The following is a 23,362-nucleotide window of genomic DNA, read 5'->3' as shown; positions in this document are numbered from 1 at the left end:
ATTCAACAATCATTCTTGTCATTGAATAGTTGCTTAAGTTTAGCATTTTTTTTCTTTTGCATTTTGTCATTATATACAAACAGATTAATAAGTCAACATATAATTTTCACCAAAACTTAATTGATAGCTCTGCAAGACATCGGTATAGGCAAAGGAATGAGCAAGTTACCCTAGCTTTAGTCGGAATGATTGTAGAAAAAGATGGGTGGTCAAAATTCATGGAGAATGATTTGGACATATAAAGAGGAGACATTCGATTGGATTTGTTAAGGCTATGTGATTTAACGGAGAATGTCTTGTCTCTAGCTGGTTGAGACACTCGCCATGAAAGCAAAAGTCCAAGCTGCTCCATGCTTTGTTATGACTTACTGCAATATGATTAGCAAGAGCTGGGTAGAAAAATATCCAGTGGGAGGATTTGGCTCAGAGCAAGGATGCAGAATGTATGGGATTCCCATAAACAAAATAATTCAACACAACTCTATGACAAAGAAAGGAGATGGGGGGGTCTTTGCTGTCAAACCTTGTGCAGCCCAGCCAAGACCAATGGCAAACCCCCCAACCCCCAATAACTACATACACTTTAAAAAATAAAATACTGATACTTGTTTTATTTATGGAACCGCCAAAAGCTGGTTGGAGAATGGTTCTGGTTTGCAGACTCGACACCCAAGCTTCGTGGTTTGGGCCCTCTAAGGTTTGTTGTGTAGTTCTATTTTTGAAGAAGAGGCCTTGGTTCTACTCAAAAAGAGTTCAGTTGGCATTGCATGACTTAAAAAGATGACAATCAGAAAATTCCTTGGAAAGGTTGACCCTTTACTTAAGGCTACAAGCATTTTGAGTAATCTTTAATGCTTCTTCTACGTTCAATCGCATAATTAATCAAAGCCAGCAAAGTTTTAGCACTTTCAGGTTGGAGAGATACAAGAGAAGCCAATAAAATCTTGTTGTCCCCTTCACTATGTCTGAACCAACGTTAAGTCATTACTACCCCTAGCAGCCAAACATGTTTACAGTTGGCATTGCTCTGAATCTCGTAATAATAGACTAGACCTGGCACGGCTAGGATAGAATGGCAGTTTCATTCATGCAAAAGGCTTTTCCCATTATTTTTATGCATACCCGTGACTTATTTATAATTCAAATTTCAAAAAGAAAAAAAAAACATAATATTTTAAAAAAAATTTACATTACTTTAAAAAATTCAAATAATAAATAAAATTTTATATTTTTATTTTAAATTAAATAAATTCATATATTTTTATTAAATTAAATAAATTTTTATAATTTATTATTTTATATTTCGTGCTATTGATGATATATTGACGTCACTTATTGATATATCATAATAGACAATAACATAAAACATAATCATATCACATTTTTATTCTTCATATCAATATTTTAATTAATGACAATCAATCAATTAAAAATTTATTTGATTAAAAATAAAAATATAAAATTTTAATTGAAAACAATAAAAAAATAAAAATTTGTTTAAATGTTCTTAAATAATTTAAAAACTTTTTTTAAAACATTATGACAAGAAAAAAAATTAAATGCACATACATTTCATATCAATTAATTTTTCAATAACCACTAAGCTCCACAACTTTCTTTGTCCCTATCTTCCCATCTTTATTGGAATGCAAATTGTCATATACGAAAAAAAAAAGTAATATGTGAGGGTAGAGTGAGGTTTTGATAAAGATCTTATATTCTATTAGGTATTTAATTGATAAATAAAAATAAATAGGTAGAATTCTAATACAATTAAAAGATATAACAATGTAATAGGTAAATTAAATGATAAATTAAGAAGCAAACTTCTTATAATTAAGATAGATATATAATGAATAAAATAAAAGGAAGACAAAATTCATAAAATTTCACAATGAATAACAAAATGGAAAATCATATTTATATATTTGGTTAATAAATAATTAAAATTTTGCAGTAGTACATGATTTAGTTTTTTCTTAATACATGTATTTAATAAACACCATTTAAGAACATGCTTTTAATTATTTCGATAACAGTTTTTTTGTGGCATTGTTATATTAAAATAATCAATAACAGTTTTTCACCCATGACAACGTAGCTTGAGTTATAATTAATGTGATATTTCTTTTTTTTTTCTTTGAGGAATTTAATCTGATATTTCTGAATACATTAAAAAGAAGGAACAAAAATCAATGTTTTGCTAACTGAAATACTTGTTAATATTCTATTCTAAAAACAAATTTTTTTATTAACTCTAATATTGATAATTAATATGATAAGTTAAAAAATATATTTATAGTGAATCATTGATAATTATGGTTATATTAGATTTTATTTTTCGAAAAAGCTACCAGTGATATTTTAATTTGAAGTTTTTAGTCTAAAAAATTCTTAAATTATTTTAAAAAATTAAATAAACCTTTATACTTTTATTAAATTTAATCAAATATTTTTTTTATTTTAATTTAAATAAATTTTTATATTTTTATTTTAAATTAAAAAAATTCTTTATCACTAATGATTAACTTAATCATAATTGATAATAAAGTGACATGATAAAATGACCATATAACATTTTTTATCTTATACATTAACATCATGTAGATATAAAATAACAAGTATCATTTTAAGTAATTATAATTAATCAATTATTAATATTTATTTGAGTATTATAAGTGAGAAATAAAAAAGGTGACTTATCTAATAAGATATAACTGTTTTCATCATGTAATCTTAATTTCAAATTAATATATATATAAAAGAATTATTATTTTATATTTCATAAATTGTTAGTAAAAAATTAATTTATCAATAAAATTAAAGAATTATTACATATTATAAAGATATATTTAAAGATAATGATTATTAAAAAACGTGCGATAATATTCTTATTCTATTTATAAAATTTCATCAATAACTTAATAATATATAAATATAATTAAATTATTTAAATAGTGTTACTTGGGCTGAAATTTAAAAAAAAAAAAAAAAAAACCACTCATCAGCGGATCCTGGAGGCCCAAATAGAAGCGCGAAGATCTCAAGGACAACGTCAAACGCTCTAAAAAAGGAGGGGGAATTCTGGAACCCTCTTCAGTCTGTTAGCTTTTAGAACTCTCTAGAGTCTACACTCCCTAGTTCTCTCCATCTACACGTCTACTTTAAATTCCCCAAGACTCAGTTCACTTTCTCGCATCAATCAGCATGCCAAAAAACCTTCTAGCATTTGCCATTTCCTTCTTAGAAATCCTCAATTCTCACATTTTCTTTCAGCTTACTTTAGCCCATTTCATTTATGGAAGACGATTTTGAGGTCCCAACAGCAAGCGACATGGAAGAAGACGAGATGAACAACCTAGAAAATGAACCAGTTGACCCAATTGACCCAATTCTCAAAGTCGGTGAGGAGAAAGAGATTGGAAAAAATGGTCTGAAGAAAAAACTGGTTAAGGAAGGCGAAGGATGGGAGACTCCCGATAATGGTGATGAAGTTGAAGGTAATTGTTTTCTTCATCATCCTTCACGGATTGATTTGTTTGTTAGTTTTTTATTTTTTTAATTTTGGGTATTTTGAGTTGATGGATTTGTTGATTTTGATTCATTGCAGTGCATTACACTGGGACTTTGCTTGATGGAACTAAATTTGATTCCAGTCGAGACAAAGGGAGTACTTTTAAGTTCAAGCTTGGCCTAGGTAAATGATTTTATTTATCTTATTAGGTTTTAGGTAAAATATTTGGCTTCGTTTCTTGTTGAAATTAGTTACCTCTCTATTGAAACTGGTTTAACTCTTAATAGTTAATACTTTATCAGTTTCTGAAAATTAAAGTTTTGATGTTTTAGTATTTGGTCAAATATTTTTGTATCTATTCTTGTAAAATTATATTGATAAGATGCTGACCTTATATTTTGAATTGCCCAACATTTTTGAATAATCCTTGCAACTTTCCCTTTTGATAAAAAGAGTTTATCGAACTTTGTAAGGTTTGATGAATTTTCTAATCATAAAAAATAAGTTGGATGATATGGGAAATAAATTTAATAAATGTTTGTTTCCTAAAAAACTTGTGGCATAAATTTTACAATTTTTCTAATAAAATCTGAAAATACTTATGTATTTAAGATAAGTGTTCATTTTTAAAAGTTTTTCGTGTCTAATATGTAAAGCTTTCTTCGATAAGAATAGATTATTGTCTGGTACGATATGTGGAAGTATTTCATTGAAGCATTGGAGGGAGCTATGTTATTTAAGAAACTAACGAATTTTCTTTATTTATATTTTAGTTGACTATTTTGGTAGTTAATTATTTATTTGTACCTGCATGAATTGCAAATGCTTACTTCTTTCTTGTACTTAAATTGCAGGACAAGTAATAAAGGGCTGGGATAAGGGTATCAAAACAATGAAGAAGGGTGAAAATGCCATTTTCACAATACCTTCTGAGCTGGCGTATGGGGAATCTGGATCACCTCCAACTATTCCTCCTAACGCAACTCTTCAATTTGATGTGGAGTTGGTTTCTTGGAATAGTGTCAAGGACATATGCAAAGATGGAGGAATCTTCAAGAAAATACTTGTTGAAGGGGAGAAATTGGAAAATCCAAAAGATCTGGATGAAGTATTCGGTATGTTATTAATTCATCACCTTTTGCTGCTTACAAAATTCAAATTTTTATGTGACTGTTTGATTACAGTGATTTTCTTGTATTTATGACAGTTAAATATGAAGCTTGTTTAGAAGATGGCACACTCATTTCGAAATCTGATGGGGTCGAGTTCACTGTGGGAGATGGTATGTGTGATTCCTTTTTATTATGTGTTCTCACTTATCTTAAATCAATTCTGCAAGCTTAAGTATGACATTGAAATTTGTTCCAGGCTATTTCTGCCCTGCCTTAGCAAAGGCAGTAAAAACAATGAAGAAAGGGGAGAAAGTCCTGTTGACAGTGAAACCACAATGTAAGTCAAATTCCTTTATGCTTTGTATTGGTTATGGCACACTATGAAACCTAACTGATTCCTGTTTGCATTTTCAGATGCATTTGGTGAGGATGGTAGGCCAGCAGTGGCCAATGAAGGTGCTGTTCCTCCAAACGCTACCCTTCATATAACTCTTGAGGTGGTGTCTTGGAAGAATGTTTCTGATGTCACAAAGGACAGGAAGGTCATGAAGAAGATCTTGAAGGAGGGAGAGGGTTATGACCGACCAAACGATGGGACAGTGGTTCATGGTAAGATGTCTGGGAACATTACTTTTCATTATAGTCTATAATTATTTCAATGATTTGTCAACGTATTCATAACTGTTATTTGCATTCTTTGCTAGTGAAATTAATTGGGAAGCTTCAGGATGGGAAGATCTTTGTGAAGAAAGGTCATGATGAGGAGCCCTTTGAGTTCAAAATAGATGAAGGTAATCATGGTTTTGGCATTAGGGTTCGTTTTGGACACTTTTTCTTATCTTTCCCTCTCAATAAGATCTCGTGTACAAAGGCGCACTTAGTTTCATACTTAGTTTGAGTCTAAAGTTGTTTCTAATATGGATGACATTTGTGACAGAACAAGTAATTGATGGTCTTGATAGAGCTGTGAAGATGATGAAGAGAGGAGAACATGCACTTATCACTATTCAGCCAGAATATGCTTTTGGTTCATCTGAATCACAGCAAGAATTGGCTGTTGTTCCTGCAAACGCAACTGTGTATTATGAGGTTGAAATGGTCTCATTTGTGAAGGTTAGTGTGTATATTCACCTTGTAACCCTGTAGTACATTTCTCCGCTGCCTATGGGTGTTGTGTTGCTTACAGTCTAATAAGTTAATGATTGATTGCAGGAGAAAGAATCTTGGGATATGAACACACAGGAAAAGATTGAAGCTGCAGGGAAAAAGAAAGAAGAAGGGAATGCATTATATAAGACTGGTAAATATGAAAGAGCATCAAAAAGATATGAGAAGGTATAGTTATGGACCATGCACTTTCCCATTTATAAAATTCTTGAGACTTATTTTACTTGTGAGTTGACTCTTTGGCAACAATGTGCAGGCTGTTAAGTTCATAGAGTATGACTCTTCTTTCAGTGATGAGGAGAAGCAGCAAACTAAGTTGCTAAAAATAACTTGCAATCTTAACAATGCAGCTTGCAAGTTGAAACTTAAAGATTACAAGGAGGCTGAGAAGCTGTGTACTAAGGTTGTAGCTTTAATGGCATATGGATTTTGTCTTGACAAAGTGTAAATATCGATTCACTTGTGCTGACAGTTAGGCATGTGTAATTTTATAGGTGTTGGAACTTGATAATAAGAACGTGAAAGCACTATACAGGAGGGCTCAAGCATATATTCAAATTGTTGATTTGGATTTGGCGGGGGTGGATATCAAAAAGGCTTTGGAGATTGACCCTGATAACAGGTATTTCCCTACTGCAAACTGTTGGCTGTATTTGAATGTGGTTGCTTTTGTGATTTATCTTAGCTATAGTCAGTACATCCTACCTTCTATTGTGGCATATGTGAGCCGGAGAACATATCTTGTAGAAATGTTCTAGGTGAATGTGTGTTTTGCTGCAGTTGGGAAGTAATCAAGGGCTGACTTGAATTTGAATAAGGTTACCAAGAAGGACTAGAAAACTATAGTGAAAAGTACAATTAGGATAGAAATCCAGATGCAGCATCTTTGGCATCATGTTTTCATCAGTAAGTTGTTTTATTCCAATTTATGTGATTGCAGTTGGAGTTAAACTTATGTTTGTGTTGATACTAGGGATGTGAAACTGGAGTACCGAGTCCTAAAGGAGAAAATCAGGGAGTACAACAAGAAGGATGCACAATTTTATGGCAACATTTTTGCAAAGATGAACAAATTAGAGCAAGCAAAGGCAGCAAAACGGGGGCCAACACCCATGGCCATTGACAGCAAGGCATGATAGCATTTGCCCCAATCCCCCTTTATTCTCCTGGATCCCTTTCCCCTTTTTTCCTTCTCAATGTTATAGAAGAGTGAAGGCAGAGTGCTTGTCCTAAAATTAATAGTAAAGCTTAAGATAGTGCTAATCAGTTAAGTGTGAAAGGTCATGTATGATGAAGTTCTTCTAATGCATCTAATAAAGAAATCTTGTTTCTTTGAACTCTAAGCAGGTTTGCAGATTGCTGGTTATTTTGGTTTGCCTCTGTCTGATACTCTCCATGATCACAATCTTAACATGGCAAAAATGGTCAGATCCCCTTGTGGATCACGTGGTTATGTAAGCTTCGTGCCTTGGGTGCATGTTGTATTTGCAGTTGAACATAAGTAGAAATCATGTATAAGATGTTCAAGTCAAAGATGATAACTGTACTAGATATATAAATTGTGGTGCTAGCCTAACATCCGAATTTGAGGATATGACATTGTGGTTTATCTTGAGGAAAATGTTTCCTCTTCATTTGAAAGAATGTAGTTTCATGTGATTGACATTGTAACTTGACATCTCATTGTATTAAGATATTGAAGTTGCTCTATGTTCACAATCGGCGGTGAATCTACCCTGAAGGCCTCAACAAGTCCGGACGCCCAAAGGTGAATGCTTGCATTGCTTGCATAATCGCCTGGGCATGTTTTCCTTATGAAGGTTACACAAGCAACAATTCTTGCAAGGATAATGTTATCGTAAAGAAGGGACCAAACACCAAGTATGGCAAGATTTAGAAATGAAAATCGATTTCAAAAGCCATATTTTTTCGATATTCTATTTGCATCATTCCTATTTTCGGATTATTTAGTATTTACCATTTGCCCATTATCAGGTATATAATTTTTATAGGCTTGATTACAAACGATAGATGCAAAATCTTCCAAAATATTTTTGCAGGTGTTTTTCATACTTTAATTTTTAGTTGAAGACATCCTTATTTAAAGAGTAAAGTTTAATTTTTTTTTATTTAAAAAAAAAGGTTTATAATATTGCTAAGGTGGTGTTGGGATGAATAATCAAGTCCTAAAGGCAGATGGGCCATGCTGGATCCTATCCGGCCCGTCGGCCCATGAGTACTGGACTCTTTGCCCGGCAGATTTTCTCAGATGACCTAACGAGTGTAATTATCCACTCCATGTCCATGCACGAGTCTTTCGACAAGTGTACCTCCAACACGCGTGTGCTTTTACCCAAAACGCTGGACAACTTCAAATCCCCTACAACCCATTCTATTGTCACAAAACACCAAACCCCTTCTCGAAATCACCAATTACCTCTTTAGATATGCAGGATATCATCATCCGCCACGTGGGTGACAATCCATGGGATATCCAGTCTAACAATGAGTGAAGATAGGTCACACGTGATAAATACCGAACAAAAAGAAGCTCGACGTTTAACGGTCTGAGTAGTCGCTTTTGATAACAGACGTAAGGAGACAGTACAACGGAAAAGCGGGGGTTCTCCTAAAATCAGAATTTTCTCGAGAAAAAATCAAAAATTTCTCTCCCTTTCTTTTCCTTTTTCTAGAGAAAAATAGGTTTTCTTGTGATCCAAGCAGGGAAAAATGCTCTCCTTGCAGAGCGATCCTCGGCTGCAACAGTACCATCATAGCCAGCAGCTTCAACAACAACTACAGCAGCAACAGGTTCAATTGGTTCCATACAACGATGACTCACTGAGTCTGCACTCTGATTTTGGAGGCGCCGTTGCTGCTGCTTCTTCTTCTTCTGCTTTGGTTAATCTCAAGCCCTCTCAGGGTTTGGACTCCCATGAAGGTTTATTTTGTGCGATTTTTTCATGCTTTTCTTTTTGGAATTTATTTTGTTTTCCAGTTCTAGGGTTTTGACCTCAATGTCACTCTTTTAGATTCCTGTTAAAAGATTTACTGATATATTTACATGTGATTGTGTTTCTAAATTTTCCCTTAAAAGAATATTCTGGAGAGAAAATAATTCTCGGTTTTGGGCGTTCGATTTGTAAATAATTTTACTCTTCCGTTGGCTATTACTTTTGCCTACTTGTGTTTCACTTCTGAAAGGAAAACATAAACGTGTATTTAGAGATATCAAAAGAAAATAGTATAATATTTTTTGTAACTTTAAAATTTGAGAATAGCAAAATGATTAATTTTACATTTAGATGGTACAATTATAGGTGAATGTATGTCGCATTTTAGCCATGTGCTTATTTGTAATCAAAGATGAATTTGCTTTTACTGTTTAGTAACTGTTAGGAAGCAAGTAGTAAAATTAACAACGATGAAGAGACTTAATTAGGCTGTTTTTCTTTTAAAGTTATTTCTGTTTTAGGATTTGTGAATGGTCTGCTATTATTTCAGATACATGTACAGAGATATTTATGTTCATGTAGGTTCTGTTATAGCAATGGTTGTGTAATCCACCTATGGTTGGTATGGTCTTTTGAAATTAGAAACTTGTATATCCTGATCTTGAAATGACATCCTGAGTTAAACACTCTATGTTCATCAATTAGATTGGGCCTTTTCATGCAGCTGTCCCTGGCAAGCTTCCACTTTTCGTACAATTAATTGAGGAATTCTTGTGTTAAAATTAGCCTTATAGAGATTGCACCCCCTGTTTCCGCTTTTAATGGATAGGGGACATTTCTATCCAGAAATAACTTTTAGATTTCACAAGGTAACATGACTAGCCTATCATGTGGCAAGAACTAGATGAATGACAGAGAATAGCGATTAGAAAATGAAAGTTGAACACAGATGTGATGCCAGAATAGTGAGATAGGGCTCTTTTCAGTTCACAAATTTAAGCGATGCCTCTTTTCATGATGGAATCACCGCCATCCTACGTCTTTAATTTAAACCAATTACAAAATATGGAAATTCTGAAACTTTATAAGTTTTTGGCGCTAATGATTTATTTAAATCAGGACCTGTATAAGTCTCAGGGTTCAGGTTGATTAGTGGTTGAAGATTTAGTCATTCCATGATAAGGTAGCTCATTTGGCCTGGGTAGGATAGTGATCAAATATTAGAATCACATCCATTGCATATATTAACTACGTGCTTTAGTATAACACAAGTCATTAATTGACTATTGCTAAAATAATGCTAGTAAGATAAGGGAGGACCTTTTTGTCTTTCACCTTGTTTGTTGACATATACTGCGGTTAGAGGAGAAGAAAGTTAACAGGGGCAGACATGGCAGGTTTCTAGTGTAAACTAAATGTGCTACCACATACTGTCTACTACTGGCAGTAAAATGTTGACTTAAATTGGTGGCACATAGATTCTGCCATTGTTGTCCAGGCATGATCCTAGGTGCAGTGTAAATCAAGTAAAGCCCTTGCACACCTTCGGTGAGGTGCCTTTTATGGGCACATGCCTTTTGTGCCTAGGTGCACTTTTTTTAAGGAAAAAGCCAAAAAAAAGTGTGACTGACGTCCTGAATTAAATGTACATTGGTTTCTTTAGTTTTGATTACTTTTATCATATTTTCTTTTAATTGTCAGAAAGGATAATTTTAGCTCTCTTTACTAGAATTATGATGTCTTTAGTTAATTATGATAATTATTAATCTTTGGAACACATAAACAATGGAATGGAGTCAACTCCTCAATGTTCTATTAGCAAAATCATGAATTTAAAGCTTATTAAATACAGTGCTTTGAAAAGTTACTGCACTGCTTCACTTGGGAGAGTGCTTTTTTTGTGCTTTGCGCCTCAGGCGACGTAAGGGTCCTGGTGCCTAGAGTGTGCCATGCGCCATTGACATCATTTCATTCTGCTTGAGGGTGTGGCGACTGCAATCTTCATGTCTATCTGGAAGAACTTGCTAACATTTCAATTTTTTTTTTTTTGACTCCTTGTCTTTTTTTCTTTCTCACATTTTTTGAGTGAAGTGTAATTGAGGTAGGGAGGTGTGTTCTTTTTTTAGGAGTACTGAAGGAATCTCTTTTATGCATTTCAGTTGATGATGACACACTCATGGCCCTTGCTCATCAAAAGTACAAGGCTGGGAACTACAAGCATGCTTTAGAACACAGCAATGCAGTCTATGAGAGGAACCCACATCGTACTGATAATTTGCTTCTCCTGGGTGCAATTCATTATCAGGTTGTTTCACAAGTTTTTTGTTTTTTATTTTTTATTTTATTTCTGTCTTGTATTATTTGTACTTATCACCACAAATATATTTGCTCATATGATTTATTGCCATGAATGGTTGAATTTTTCTGGTAATTTCTTTAACTATTAACTCTGCAGGCTGCACCCCTTGTTCCGAAATTTTCTGGTGTTCTTTTTTTATCATGAAAAAAATTTTCGTTTTAGCTTTTAAATAGATTTTGAAAATGCTTTATTTCGATTAGGGAGGAGCTTTAAATGCTTCTGATAGTGAACACTTTGTTTCTTTCAGTTGCATAATTATGATCAATGCATTGCAAAGAATGAAGAAGCTCTTAGAATTGATCCACAATTTGCTGAGTGCTATGGAAATATGGCAAATGCTTGGAAGGTATTTTCTGAGTGATTGTAGCTACTTTTCAATTTGTTGTCCTTTGCGGGTGGTATATGTGTTACTAATTTTTTCTGCTGCAGGAGAAAGGCAATATTGATGCTGCAATCCGGTATTATTTGTTTGCTATCGAGGTCAGTATTCAGCGGTTAACGTGTTTGCTTCAGTGGCCTCATCATGCGTTCATTATCTTTTCTAATTGGAAGCATTTTGAAATAAGAATTTAATATTCAAAATCTTGGTTCTTTTTATTTTTATTTTTATTTTCATCTGTCTTTTATCAGTTCCACTTTAGATTTAATTTTTCCCGAGCTTTGATAACAAAATAATGTGGTAACTGGCAGTTATCATGTTGTGGTAAGAGGAATTGTTTATAGCATTTAGAACCTTTATATTATCATACCAGGACCAAGAGAATATATCTGAAACTTTCTTCTGAGATTTCATCATGGGAAAGCAACCTATCAATGGTCCATTTATTTATATGTATGCATACATGTGGAAATCCCTTTGGGAAAGAGGGTGAATAGATGCTTTTAGTGGTTTTTATGTTATGTGGCCTAGATTTGTAGAACTACCTTGTTTTAGCCTTTGACAGTAGTCTCAGGTGCAATTCTTCTGACTGACTTCATTATATTTGGGGTAAAAGGACAACTTGGATAGCCTTTTCTGGTGTCCAAGTGCAGTTTTGGTCAGTTCTTTTTTAAGCCAACCATTTTTTGGATTGACAAACCAGGACATCTGGATCTTAAGTCTGTATAAATAGCAAAAAGTTCATTTGTAACTCTTTGTACGTGGATATAACTTGTAGGAGAAGTTGTTATTAAGATACTGTTACATTTCGAAGAAGTAATATCATCAAAACTAGTATACCAAAGCCCAATTATTGTTGTGCTTTTTATAAAACTTATATGTAAATATTTACATTTTCTTTTGATTACTGAGGAACAACTTATGGTTTAGAATGGGACAAGAAGATGTTCGGGTTTGGATTGTCATTAGTTGTTTAATTGTAAATAGATTATTGTAATTTGTAATGCATGTCATTGACCATGGGGGAGCAACTGATAAAACGTGTGCATATTTACTTCTCAATTATGCTTACTTGTTTTTGAATTGTGGCTACGAGCATAAGATTGATTATATGGGGCATTCTAGAGTTTTATCTTTATCTTTTTTTCTTTCAATCATTAATAAGATATGTTTACAGTGCTTTTGGGTGGCCTAATTAAAATTGATAAATCTCTTTTATTAATAACATCCTAATACAAAGGTCACTTTCCTTGGGACCAAAAGAACTTCTTCATTTGATGAAAGAGCCATGGCTTTTGCCTTTTTCTTCCAAAGAGGTTAAGATCATAAAATTTATGTAACAAGCTATTGGTGCATCATCCCTCTCTTTTAAATGTTGATTTGGTTGATAGAATAGGTAGTTTGTTTTTTTATTTTTCTTATTTGAACTGATAAAAAGTATGTATGATTCATAAACTTTTACATATATCGATGAGTGAATTTTATTAACGGTTGAAAGTACGCTGTAATATTATCAACTATTATGTCATGTAAAACTTAATGGATCAAATGTTGCTGAACTTATTTGTTTGTCATTAGCCCTCAAAATTTCTTTAGAATAGCTAAGATCAGCAATCTCATGAGCAAGGCTTTTATTGCATAATGGTAGTGTTTGCTATTGGTTACCCTTAGTGAGTTTTTCACTGTTGGTTTGAATTTTCATTTTGAAGCTTCGACCGAATTTTGCTGATGCATGGTCAAATCTAGCTAGTGCATACATGCGGAAAGGGAGGCTTAATGAGGCAGCCCAGTGTTGTCGCCAGGCGCTTGCATTAAATCCCCGTTTGGTACATCCTTATTTGTTTTTTCTCTGTCCTCTTTCCTCATAAACAGCTGAAGATTCTTTGAGATTGCTATGGAGTTTTGCTTATTGATGCAGGTTGATGCTCATAGTAACCTTGGCAATTTAATGAAAATTCAAGGTTTTGTGCAAGAGGTAAGGCGAGCTCAAATCATCTTGATCATATCATCTCTTTCCCTGTCATTTTTAGTTTGATGCTGTTTATTTTGAGGTGCTCAAGCTGCTTAGTGTCTGGCCTATATTTCACATCTTGGTTTTTGTTGAGTGGTGGCTGTCTGGGTAATAAACTAAATATCATATGACTTGATCATGAGTATTAAACTCTTCTGTCAATTTTGTTTAGACTTCCATGCTGGTTTAAGGAGTTTGAAGTCATATCTGCTACAGAAATTTTATTTCAATATATAATTACCTATTCATGTTGCTTGGAATGCAGTGTAGTGCTGTTTGCAGCTTTTTCCAATTAAGTAATTCTTATTGAACTCCTGAACTGATTTGGGTGCAAGTTCTTGCTACAGGAAGTAGGACTCTTTCTTGAGAAAGATTTAGATCGTTTTTAGGTTCATGTTAAAAGGTGTGATGCCACTACTGATTTTTTGTTGGTCATTGTGAGTTGGTCCTGCCTGTTGAAAGATTGAAATGCTTGGAACCCTAGCTGACATGAAGTAGATTTTTAAGGCCTTTTGGAAATTTCCACTCTTTTGTGTTAATCTGTTTATCTTGTGCACTTTTCTTTTGTTTCTTGGATGTCAACAGTGCAGAGCAGTGTCGTGCATGACTTATGTTGTTTGGTTTGTTCTTTATCTCCTGTCTAATCCTTCAATTAATTCCACTTATAGGCTTACAGTTGCTACCTTGAGGCTCTTCGTATACAACCCAATTTCGCAATTGCATGGTCTAATCTTGCTGGGCTTTTCATGGAAGCTGGGGATCTTAACAGGGCACTTCAATACTATAAGGTATGTGTTCCATATTTTAATGATTGGTACCAGTTGAATGTGCTTTCTTAGCAACATAGTATGCATGTTTGTGTCGGCTCATGTGCGTATATGAATATGTGCCTACACATCACTACTGTAAGAATTAGTGATTGTTGCAGCTCATAAAAGAAAATAATTGTTACAACCCTTTCATATTTTTTTGTGTAATTTATACTTTTACAATCCAAGCAGCTGGTAGAGTTGTGATCTGTCCATATAGATAATGGCTACCAAGTTTTATATCAGTTGAAAAATTCTAATTGCTTCATCGACGTTTTGAAAATTTTCAACCGCATAAGCATAAAGCAAAAGAGACAGCATCACAATGGGGGAAAAAATATCATTAGGATAATGATTGGATCTGTAGCTTCTTATTCTGGGCTTTAGAATAGATTCTGATCCTTGTGCAAGAAACAAAAAATCAGCCCACCTTACTCAGGATTGAGTTTAGGATTCAGAATTAAGGTCAATCTGGAAATGAGAGTCATTATCACTTGCCTTTTGACTTGGCCAGCGTTTTTACCTACTATTTGCAAGATTGGAACTGAATCTAGATAACAAAAGACTAAGAGCTCAGGTAGGGGATCAAAGAGAAAGCAAGTGGTTCTTTAAGAAAAATTAGAGGATGGTGTAATCAGGATGAAACAAAAAGATAGCAGACATAGATCTTGTAAGCAAAAGGAGAAAAAAAAACTCAGAAAGGAAATCAAGTTTCTTTTGTATTTTTTTTTTTTGTTTGGTTGTATTCAAAGTGCATCTATGGTTTAATAATATCAATCACATAATTTTACTAGCTAGAAACAAAATTAACTTGTTCAGTTAAAGTTGAGGCCTAAAAACTCTAATCTTGGAACAATGGTGGTTGATTATTCTCCAAAAAGAATAGAGTTTTCTGCTTTTAAGCAGAAAAAATAATATATATATATATATATATATATATATATATATATATATATATATAGAAAGAGAGAGAGAGAGAGAGAGAGAGAGAGAGAAGACATAAAAATAGAAAAGAGAATGACTTTTCCGAACTTAGCTGTGAAATAATTTGTTCAAAATAATCTGCAAGTCTTGCTAAATGATTGGTTTAGTGACTTATTGGCACCTCAAGCTAAAAATTTCAGATAAAGGAGTAAATTGATTAAAAACAACATAATCTAGGTACCGCATTTCTCAAAATGTTTTGTTCAGGTACCAGATTGAATATCGAGTTAGTTTGATTACTAACATTGTTTTTGGATAGGCATGTGTATATGCAATAAGCCAAGTCATTCTGCAGTGAAAGTTGTAGATCTTCTTTGCAAATTCTTTGTTGGATGTAATCCCCCTATTTGCTGTTGCTCTTTTAGCTGATTTTGATTTAGTAAGCTTATTAATTTACAGGAAGCAGTGAGACTTAAACCAACATTTTTTGATGCCTACCTAAACCTTGGAAATGTTTATAAGGTAAGCTATCATCTATTATGCAAGTAAGGTCAGGTAGCTGCAATGCCAGGACAGGTATCTGGAGAAAAACACGTTCTTTTGCCTTTTCCAGGCTCTGGGAATGCCTCAAGAGGCTATTGTATGCTATCAGCGTGCTCTTCAGGTCCGACCGGATTATGCTATGGCCTATGGTAAGTCATAATACAGTTTGTATAAGACTGTCCTACAGTATTGACTCTTAAGATTACACTTATGCATCTTCAGCATAGCTGGTCCTCTCAACATGTCAGTGGGTTTTAAACTTTTGGTGATGAGATTTTAGTGCTTAATTGCTGGACATTCTTTCATTGAATATTAACGCAACTACTGAAAAGTGTAGGCATTATAAAGGTTCTCTGCAGAAAAGTAAATTCATCTGATTAAAGTCAACATCTTTAAACGAACATGATGTTGAACAGCTCTGTAGAGGTTTTTTTAGGCTTTAGAGATAGCTGATTTGTTATTTAGAGGTTGTCAGTAGATGGAGTTTAATATTTGAATTAGCAAAGAACAAGATTTGCACTTAATTGAAAGTAGAAAACTGAATTATGAGACGGTTTTGGAAGCCATAAATAGCAACCTGTTAATGTTGAAATTTGCTTTGTTTAGGTCATTTATAGGGACAAATGGGGTTGTCTACTGTTCCAAAATAGTGCCAAAACTTAGGGACTCTTAAGAGATACCTAGATTTTCCTTATACATAATGCATATGGTTGATTGCAGAATACAATCTCTGGCATGTAATTTTCTGGAAAGTTAACTACAACAAGGACTTGCAATTAGTTGAAGGATTAGAGTGCTTGAATGAAGGAAATTGTGGATTGTGAACCCTGATTGCAAGAAGTATGTTGACTACAAAAAATTGAAAGAAGCCAGTATATTACTTACATCCACTGATCAGTTTATGCTGATCTAAATTGAAACTGAAAAAACAGTCTTTAACTCTGAAAATCTGAGTAGTATACAAGTAGAAGAGAACCTCGGCTTTCTATCATTCAATTAAGAACTCTATCATCAATACAGTGCCTGCTCAAGCTCGTCTCTCGTAATTGTCTTTTGGCCAACATGTCTCTAATAATTGAATAGTGGCAAATTAAGAGCTGCACATTTCAACTGGCTTTTGCAAGTCTTTAAAGGACGTAGAGAAGTTGCTGTAGTGTGTGTGTCATTACACAATGTTCTCTGATTTATGACTAATGATGTTTTGCATAAATACCTTTCTGCAGGCAATTTGGCAAGTATTTATTACGAACAGCGTAACCTGGATATGGCAATTCTCAATTATAGGAGAGCAATTGCTCTTGACTCAGGATTTTTGGAGGCATATAACAATTTGGTTGGTCCTATTATTTTTTTATATTGGTTGCCAATTTAGTACTATTAATTCTTTTTGATTTCTAATGTGGGTCTTACTTGACATGTTAACATCAGGGTAATGCTTTGAAAGATGCTGGAAGAGTTGATGAAGCAACACAATGCTATAGGGTAGGCTTGTGTTATCTACCCTGTTCTGCTGTCCTATTGATTGCTTTCTTTATCATGTTTTTCCATATATTTCACACATCATTCTAATTGTATTTCTGTTGTTTAATGAAGCAATGTCTTGCCTTGCAACCTAACCATCCTCAGGCACTTACAAACCTTGGGAATATATATATGGAATGGTTTGTACTGCACCAATTATGCTTTTGTTAAATCATTCTGGTTGGTTGGAGTTTTAATAGGATTCCCTTGTGAGATAATGATTTTTAATTGTAGGAATATGTTGACTGCTGCTGCTTCATGCTACAAGGCAACTTTATCTGTGACAACAGGACTTTCTGCTCCTTTCAACAATTTAGCAATCATTTACAAACAGCAGGTAGGTGTATCTTCTTTCTTGCACAGTCACTTTTATACACAATGCTGATGCGGGGTTATACTTTTTTTTATCTCTTCCTTTACAGGGCAATCTCTCAGATGCTATATCTTGTTACAATGAAGTTCTGCGTATTGATCCTATGGCCGCTGATGCACTTGTCAACCGGGGGAACACATATAAGGAGAGTGGAAGAGTAAATGAAGCCATTCAAGATTACATACGAGCTATTAACATTAGGCCAGCCATGGCTGAAGCTCATGCAAATTTGGCTTCGGCTTATAAGGACAGGTATTTGATACTTAAATGCAGCTATTTTCTCCTCTATGTAAATCTTATTGTGTCAATGTTTGTGCTTTCCAACATTTTGCAGTGGACATGTTGAGGCTGCAATAAAAAGCTACAAGCAAGCACTGGCTCTTCGCCCTGATTTTCCAGAAGCAACCTGTAACCTTCTACATACATTACAGGTATGGACCAACAGAAAGGAATGAAATTAGGACACATCTGCAGTTCCAGTGTAGCTTGATTTTCAGCATCTTAGATGTAGATAATTTCTAGATCATGAAACTTGTTGGAGTAGAGAATGATGCTGATGCTGTTTTCTGTTAAGGACATCGATCCTATCTAAATTGTCTTTCAACTCTAGCTTACCTGATGTGGTCACTGAAATGTAGGTAAATTAATTTAGTCGATATATTCTTCAAGAAATCTTTTATTGTTCAGATTAAGTGGGTATCTTGTACCAATAAAGTTGAAACAATATGAGGTCCATGCATCTCCCTGAGAACTAGCGATGCACCTTGAGTCCCAAGAAAGCATGTGAATATGTGTTTCAAAATGAGGATTAGTTCAAGTTTGAGCCATAAGTGGCAATCTTAGGTTTGTGTCATAGTGCATCGTCTTGTACGTGCAAAATTACAACTTGACTAATCATTCATCATGATTCCTCTTCAAAGAGAGCATGTGAATATGTGTTTCAATTTTTAGAGTTAAATTTAAGTTGATAGAAAATTTTTCCTTGTTTTTTGTGGAGCGTCTAAATGAAAGAAATTATATGCTAGCAAAATCTTGAACGTTTTTGCAGATGGTAATGTTTTTTGTAATCTCACGTGTTGGTGATAGTGATAACTTAAGTGAACATTATAACAAATTGGGAATAATTCCTATTGGCCCTTATTTGGAATTGGCAGATAGTGTACTTGAGCATGCTCAGCAACAAGTTTTGTTGATTAAAGAGCATTCCTTCTACCTCCCAACTTTTTCTTTCCCAAGTCTTTAAAGTTGTAGGAAGTAATAATCTAGTACTTTCCATTTAAAAGTATGGGGAAATGGGGGGTTTAAAATAAACCCTAGTTCATGATCAAGACACTTTATGCCTAGTATCTTGCTTTGTTTTTGTTATGTTTTTTAGGCTGTTGGTATTTGATTAAATGGTTCCTGGATAATGTGAAATGACCAAAAAAAAAAAAAAATTCCAGAGGTGCATTTTTATATGTTTACTGTGTATCAATAAACTTAAGGTTGAACAGTCCATATATTTCACCATAGAGATATAGCTTCCTAGGCTAACTCAATTGATGTTTTTTGTTTGTTTGCAATTAATAAATATTATATTCTCTTGGTCAGTGTGTTTGTGACTGGGAGGATCGAGAGAATAAATTTATTGAGGTTGAAGGCATACTCAGGAGACAGATTAAGGTTCATACTCAATCTGCTATAAGCAATACTTCCATTTCTTTGGCTTTTTGTCTGGCTTTGAGTTCCCTTCCTAGTTGATTTATCACATAGAAGCATTGACAGCTTTCATTTTATCCTTCAGATGTCTGTTATTCCTAGCGTGCAGCCTTTCCATGCAATAGCCTATCCAATTGATCCAGTGCTTGCACTAGATATCAGGCAAGCTGGGTGAAGTTTGTGGATTTAATAACATTTTGAACTGTACAAATTTGATTTCTGATTGATTTCTTTTTCCTTTTAATAGTCGTAAATATGCGGCACACTGCTCTGTTATTGCATCTCGTTATTCACTTGCTCGTTTCAACTATCCTGCACCCTTCCCTGTGAAGAGTGAGAATGGGAATGGACGCTTAAGGGTGGGGTACGTTTTAAGATCTCTCTCTGTTGCTGTAAATCTGTAATTTTTCTTTCTCTCTGGTCCTTTATTTTGAACTGTGTTTTCAGATATGTGAGTAGTGATTTTGGCAACCATCCCCTATCTCATCTCATGGGCTCAGTCTTTGGCATGCACAATAGAGAAAATGTTGAGGTTTGAAAATTGATCTGCTCTCGTATGACCCTAATTTTGATTTGGCTTTTCAAATTTTTTCTTATGTTTTATCAATACATGCTAGAACTAAGAATATATGTTTGCAGGTATTCTGCTATGCATTGAGTCCAAATGATGGAACAGAATGGAGGTTGCGTATCCAGTCTGAAGCAGAGCACTTCATAGATGTATCATCCATGTCCTCTGACATCATTGCAAAGATGATAAATGAGGATAAAATACAAATTCTTGTCAATCTTAATGGCTATACGAAGGTATCAACTTTTGCTATTTGGTAATTCAACTGAAACTCGTAAAAATTTGGGGAAAAGAAATGATATCTTTAATATCTGTTTGCTTTTATTTTGCTCCACTTGATGGGGTGGAAATTTAGATGAATGCCTTTGTGAACCAAATTTATGTGAAGATAACTGTTCTACCTCTTATAAATGCTTCTTTTTCCTATCAGCTGTTATCTTATTAGGATTTTACCATTAATTGTTAATATTATTGTTATTTTTTGTTCAATTGCCTCAAATCTAATATTGCAGGGGGCAAGGAATGAGATATTTGCTATGCAACCTGCTCCTATTCAGATTTCTTACATGGGATTTCCTGGGACTACTGGTGCATCATATATACACTATTTGGTCACTGATGAGGTTAGAGAACAATAGGTGAATTCTTTAGATTATACTTCTGAATATATTCTATTCTGTTTTACACATAATTTGCTCTTCCTGTTGCAGTTCGTCTCACCTCTTCGTTTTTCTCATATCTACTCTGAGAAGCTTGTTCACCTTCCTCATTGTTACTTTGTAAATGATTATAAGCAGGTTAGAAATGGTTCCTTGTCTCTGTTATGTGCTTCGACATCATGATTTGTCTTGTTCCTTTAATTCTTTTCTTTGCATTGCAATTGTCACTAGAAAAATCGTGATGTCTTGGATCCCAAGTGCTTGCCTAAGAGATCTGATTATGGATTACCAGAAGACAAATTTATCTTTGCATGTTTCAATCAGCTGTACAAGATGGATCCTGACATTTTCACCACATGGTAAATTTGTGGCATTTTTAATCCTGTTTTACTGCTTGCTTGTTTCATTTACCTACTCAGTCTTCTTGCGATTAAACTCAGGTGCAATATTCTTAAGCGTGTTCCCGATAGTGCTCTTTGGCTTCTTAGATTCCCAGCTGCAGGCGAGATGAGACTTCGCACATGTAGGTGTTCTAGTATCTCAGTATCTGTATATTGTCTACTTATCTTTTCTGAGCCGTCAAACATGCCTGAATTTATTATTGGTCTTTAGTATTAAAATAACTGGTTTTCATGTGATTCAGATGCAACTCAGCAGGGTGTGCGGCCGGATCAGATTATATTTACAGATGTTGCCTTGAAAAGTGAACATATAAGACGCAGTGCCTTGGCAGATCTCTTCCTTGATACGTAAATATTTAACTTATATATTGGAACCTCTTTGTCTTTCCTCCCAACTTGGGAGATCAGTAGATTAGATGTCCTCTTAAGCTTTGATTTGGTTAGGCACAGTAAAATATATGGCTTCCATTTCATAGTAGTGATGCTTGTTTTTTTTTTTGTTTTTGTTATTAGACCATTATGCAATGCGCATACAACAGGCACTGATGTTTTATGGGCTGGTCTTCCAATGGTGACCCTTCCACTTGACAAGATGGCGACTAGAGTTGCTGGTTCCTTGTGTTTGGCTACTGGTGTCGGGGAGGAGATGATTGTCAGCTGGTATGTGACTGATGAATTAAGGAGAAAAGAGCATTTTTCTTGAGAATAATAGGGTGAATTGAAAAGTTTTACTTGTTTTATTCATTAATTTTCCTAGCTTTCTTTGTGGAATATAGTGGAGGGTTAATTACCTTTTTTTTTTTTTTCATAGCCAACAAACTCCAAATATTAGTAATAAAAACAAGATGCGACTGAGAGCGGTAATATTAAGAAGAATTTGAGTTGTCTAATATTTGCTAAAAGTTGACATGATTGGATGGTTTACCTGCCTGTCCAATAATTTATTCTTGTCAGGCTAGCATTAAGCATGATTAACTGTAAGCCTTAGCACATTCTATGTTCATTAAATGAAATGGGTTGAGAAAAATAAAAATGAAGGGGTTGGAAAGCAGCAAGGGCATTTTTTGCAGTTTGTGATGCAACCAAACAGAATTCTCTAGTCCATATGCATGTTTGTCTGAGTTAAGAAGCAAGCAATTGATGGTATTGCTTTTTCTTTATGGCCTTTCTTGCTGATGATGGTGCCTTTTTCTACTTCAAATTTTGCCAAAATATTCAAAGTTTGAAAGAATACGAAGAGAAGGCTGTCTCACTTGCTCTAAATCGTCCAAAGCTCCAGGATCTTTCTAATAAACTCAAAGAAGCCCGTATGACTTGCCCTCTTTTTGACACATTACGCTGGGTGAGTGTTTATCTTTGCTTTTTTACTATAGAGGTTTTGTTTCTGTTTTTCATGCCATGTAAGTGAAGCTTGCCTCAACAAACTCTGGATCTGTATTTGTGCTTAGCATGTAACAATCTATTTCGTTAGTGTTAACAAGATTTGACTTTTAATTCTTTTATTCAGGTGAGGAACCTTGAACGAGCATATTTTAAGATGTGGAATCTATGCTGCTTAGGTCATCAACCACAACCCTTTAAAGTGACGGAGAGTGATCAAGAATTTCCTTATGATAGATAGGCGTCAGTGCAGCTAAAGACGGCTTTGTAGATAAATGCAAAGAGCATTGTGTTAAGTTGATATTATGATAGGCTAGGAAGGTTCTCCAGATGTTAGGGCCGGAGATTGTTCATCCATATTCGCTTTTAAGTGATTAAGATATTATGTTAAATCTTATTAACGAGGACATGAATGTGGTTATACTACTTGTCTTGTGTCCTGAAAGTTTGATGAACCCTCATCTCATTTTATGCCAGATTGCAATCTATGTCGAAATTTCATTCTGATGCATAACTCCACTATCTGGTATTTGATTATGCCAACAAGTTTCTGATGACACAGCTAGTGTTGGAATACTGGCTTCTTCTTATTTAAAAAAGAAGCCAAGGTTTGTGATCTCTCTGCTGCTTTTGAATGAAGGGTTGAAATAGATGAGTTAGGTGAAGAATGCTACATGGATTATGTAGCATTCATATCAAACCATAGGGGGCTTGGCCTGCGTAGATTTGGCTAGGGTGGATTCTTCCTTTTCCCCCCAGCTCTCCCTTGGCTGATCAGACCGTTTCCTTTCAACTCTTGGGAAGGAGAGACTTGAAAGCTGATGAAAGGATCCTGAAACCCAAGTTTCTCCTTCCATGAGAGAATAGTGGCGGATAGGTGGATGGCTGGGCAGGAAATGGTGGAGGTGCGGGAAATGGAGAGTGCCTGGTATGTGTTAGGCTATCTTTTGGCTAACTGGCCAATTCCTCATTATTGAATATGGCAAG

At 34.4% G+C, this 23,362-nt stretch overlaps 2 protein-coding genes across 2 annotated transcripts; both read left to right on the top strand.

Moving 5' to 3' along the window:
* Positions 1 to 3,087: 3,087 nt before the first annotated feature.
* Positions 3,088 to 7,512, top strand: LOC18602605 (peptidyl-prolyl cis-trans isomerase FKBP62-like). The gene is made up of 13 exons (XM_007034100.3): positions 3,088 to 3,500; positions 3,611 to 3,697; positions 4,369 to 4,629; positions 4,722 to 4,796; positions 4,883 to 4,963; positions 5,041 to 5,235; positions 5,331 to 5,417; positions 5,564 to 5,739; positions 5,839 to 5,961; positions 6,050 to 6,196; positions 6,288 to 6,415; positions 6,767 to 6,923; positions 7,141 to 7,512. The coding sequence occupies exons 1-13, from the start codon at positions 3,299 to 3,301 to the stop codon at positions 7,249 to 7,251; spliced, it is 1,830 nt and encodes a 609-aa protein (XP_007034162.2). The 5' UTR covers positions 3,088 to 3,298; the 3' UTR covers positions 7,252 to 7,512.
* Positions 7,513 to 8,378: 866 nt separating this feature from the next.
* Positions 8,379 to 22,889, top strand: LOC18602604 (putative UDP-N-acetylglucosamine--peptide N-acetylglucosaminyltransferase SEC). Its single transcript, XM_007034098.3, has 28 exons — positions 8,379 to 8,734; positions 10,907 to 11,052; positions 11,354 to 11,452; positions 11,536 to 11,586; positions 13,195 to 13,311; positions 13,404 to 13,460; positions 14,165 to 14,284; positions 15,689 to 15,751; positions 15,843 to 15,921; positions 16,996 to 17,105; positions 17,201 to 17,254; positions 17,366 to 17,433; positions 17,528 to 17,630; positions 17,716 to 17,918; positions 18,001 to 18,097; positions 19,257 to 19,328; positions 19,450 to 19,526; positions 19,612 to 19,728; positions 19,812 to 19,896; positions 20,004 to 20,171; positions 20,448 to 20,558; positions 20,646 to 20,732; positions 20,826 to 20,953; positions 21,035 to 21,117; positions 21,238 to 21,343; positions 21,509 to 21,655; positions 22,217 to 22,337; positions 22,503 to 22,889. The coding sequence occupies exons 1-28, from the start codon at positions 8,524 to 8,526 to the stop codon at positions 22,614 to 22,616; spliced, it is 2,994 nt and encodes a 997-aa protein (XP_007034160.2). The 5' UTR covers positions 8,379 to 8,523; the 3' UTR covers positions 22,617 to 22,889.
* Positions 22,890 to 23,362: the final 473 nt, after the last annotated feature.

The sequence above is a fragment of the Theobroma cacao genome, chromosome 4 (assembly GCF_053813885.1).
Source record: "Theobroma cacao isolate CCN51 chromosome 4, ASM5381388v1, whole genome shotgun sequence".
Taxonomy (NCBI): domain Eukaryota; kingdom Viridiplantae; phylum Streptophyta; class Magnoliopsida; order Malvales; family Malvaceae; genus Theobroma; species Theobroma cacao.
Note: the sequence above shows the minus strand (reverse complement) of the source record. Positions and strands in the feature narration are given on the sequence as shown.

Coding starts and splice junctions, on each gene's coding strand:
- LOC18602604 (XM_007034098.3), top strand. CDS start 8,524: ATGCTCTCCTTGCAGAGCGATCCTCGGCTGCAACAGTACCATCATAGC. Junction 19,527..19,611: donor GTGCTTGCACTAGATATCAG/GCAAGCTGGGTG, acceptor TCCTTTTAATAG/TCGTAAATATGCGGCACACT. Junction 20,559..20,645: donor ACTATTTGGTCACTGATGAG/GTTAGAGAACAA, acceptor TTCCTGTTGCAG/TTCGTCTCACCTCTTCGTTT.
- LOC18602605 (XM_007034100.3), top strand. CDS start 3,299: ATGGAAGACGATTTTGAGGTCCCAACAGCAAGCGACATGGAAGAAGAC. Junction 4,964..5,040: donor GTTGACAGTGAAACCACAAT/GTAAGTCAAATT, acceptor TTGCATTTTCAG/ATGCATTTGGTGAGGATGGT. Junction 5,418..5,563: donor TGAGTTCAAAATAGATGAAG/GTAATCATGGTT, acceptor CATTTGTGACAG/AACAAGTAATTGATGGTCTT.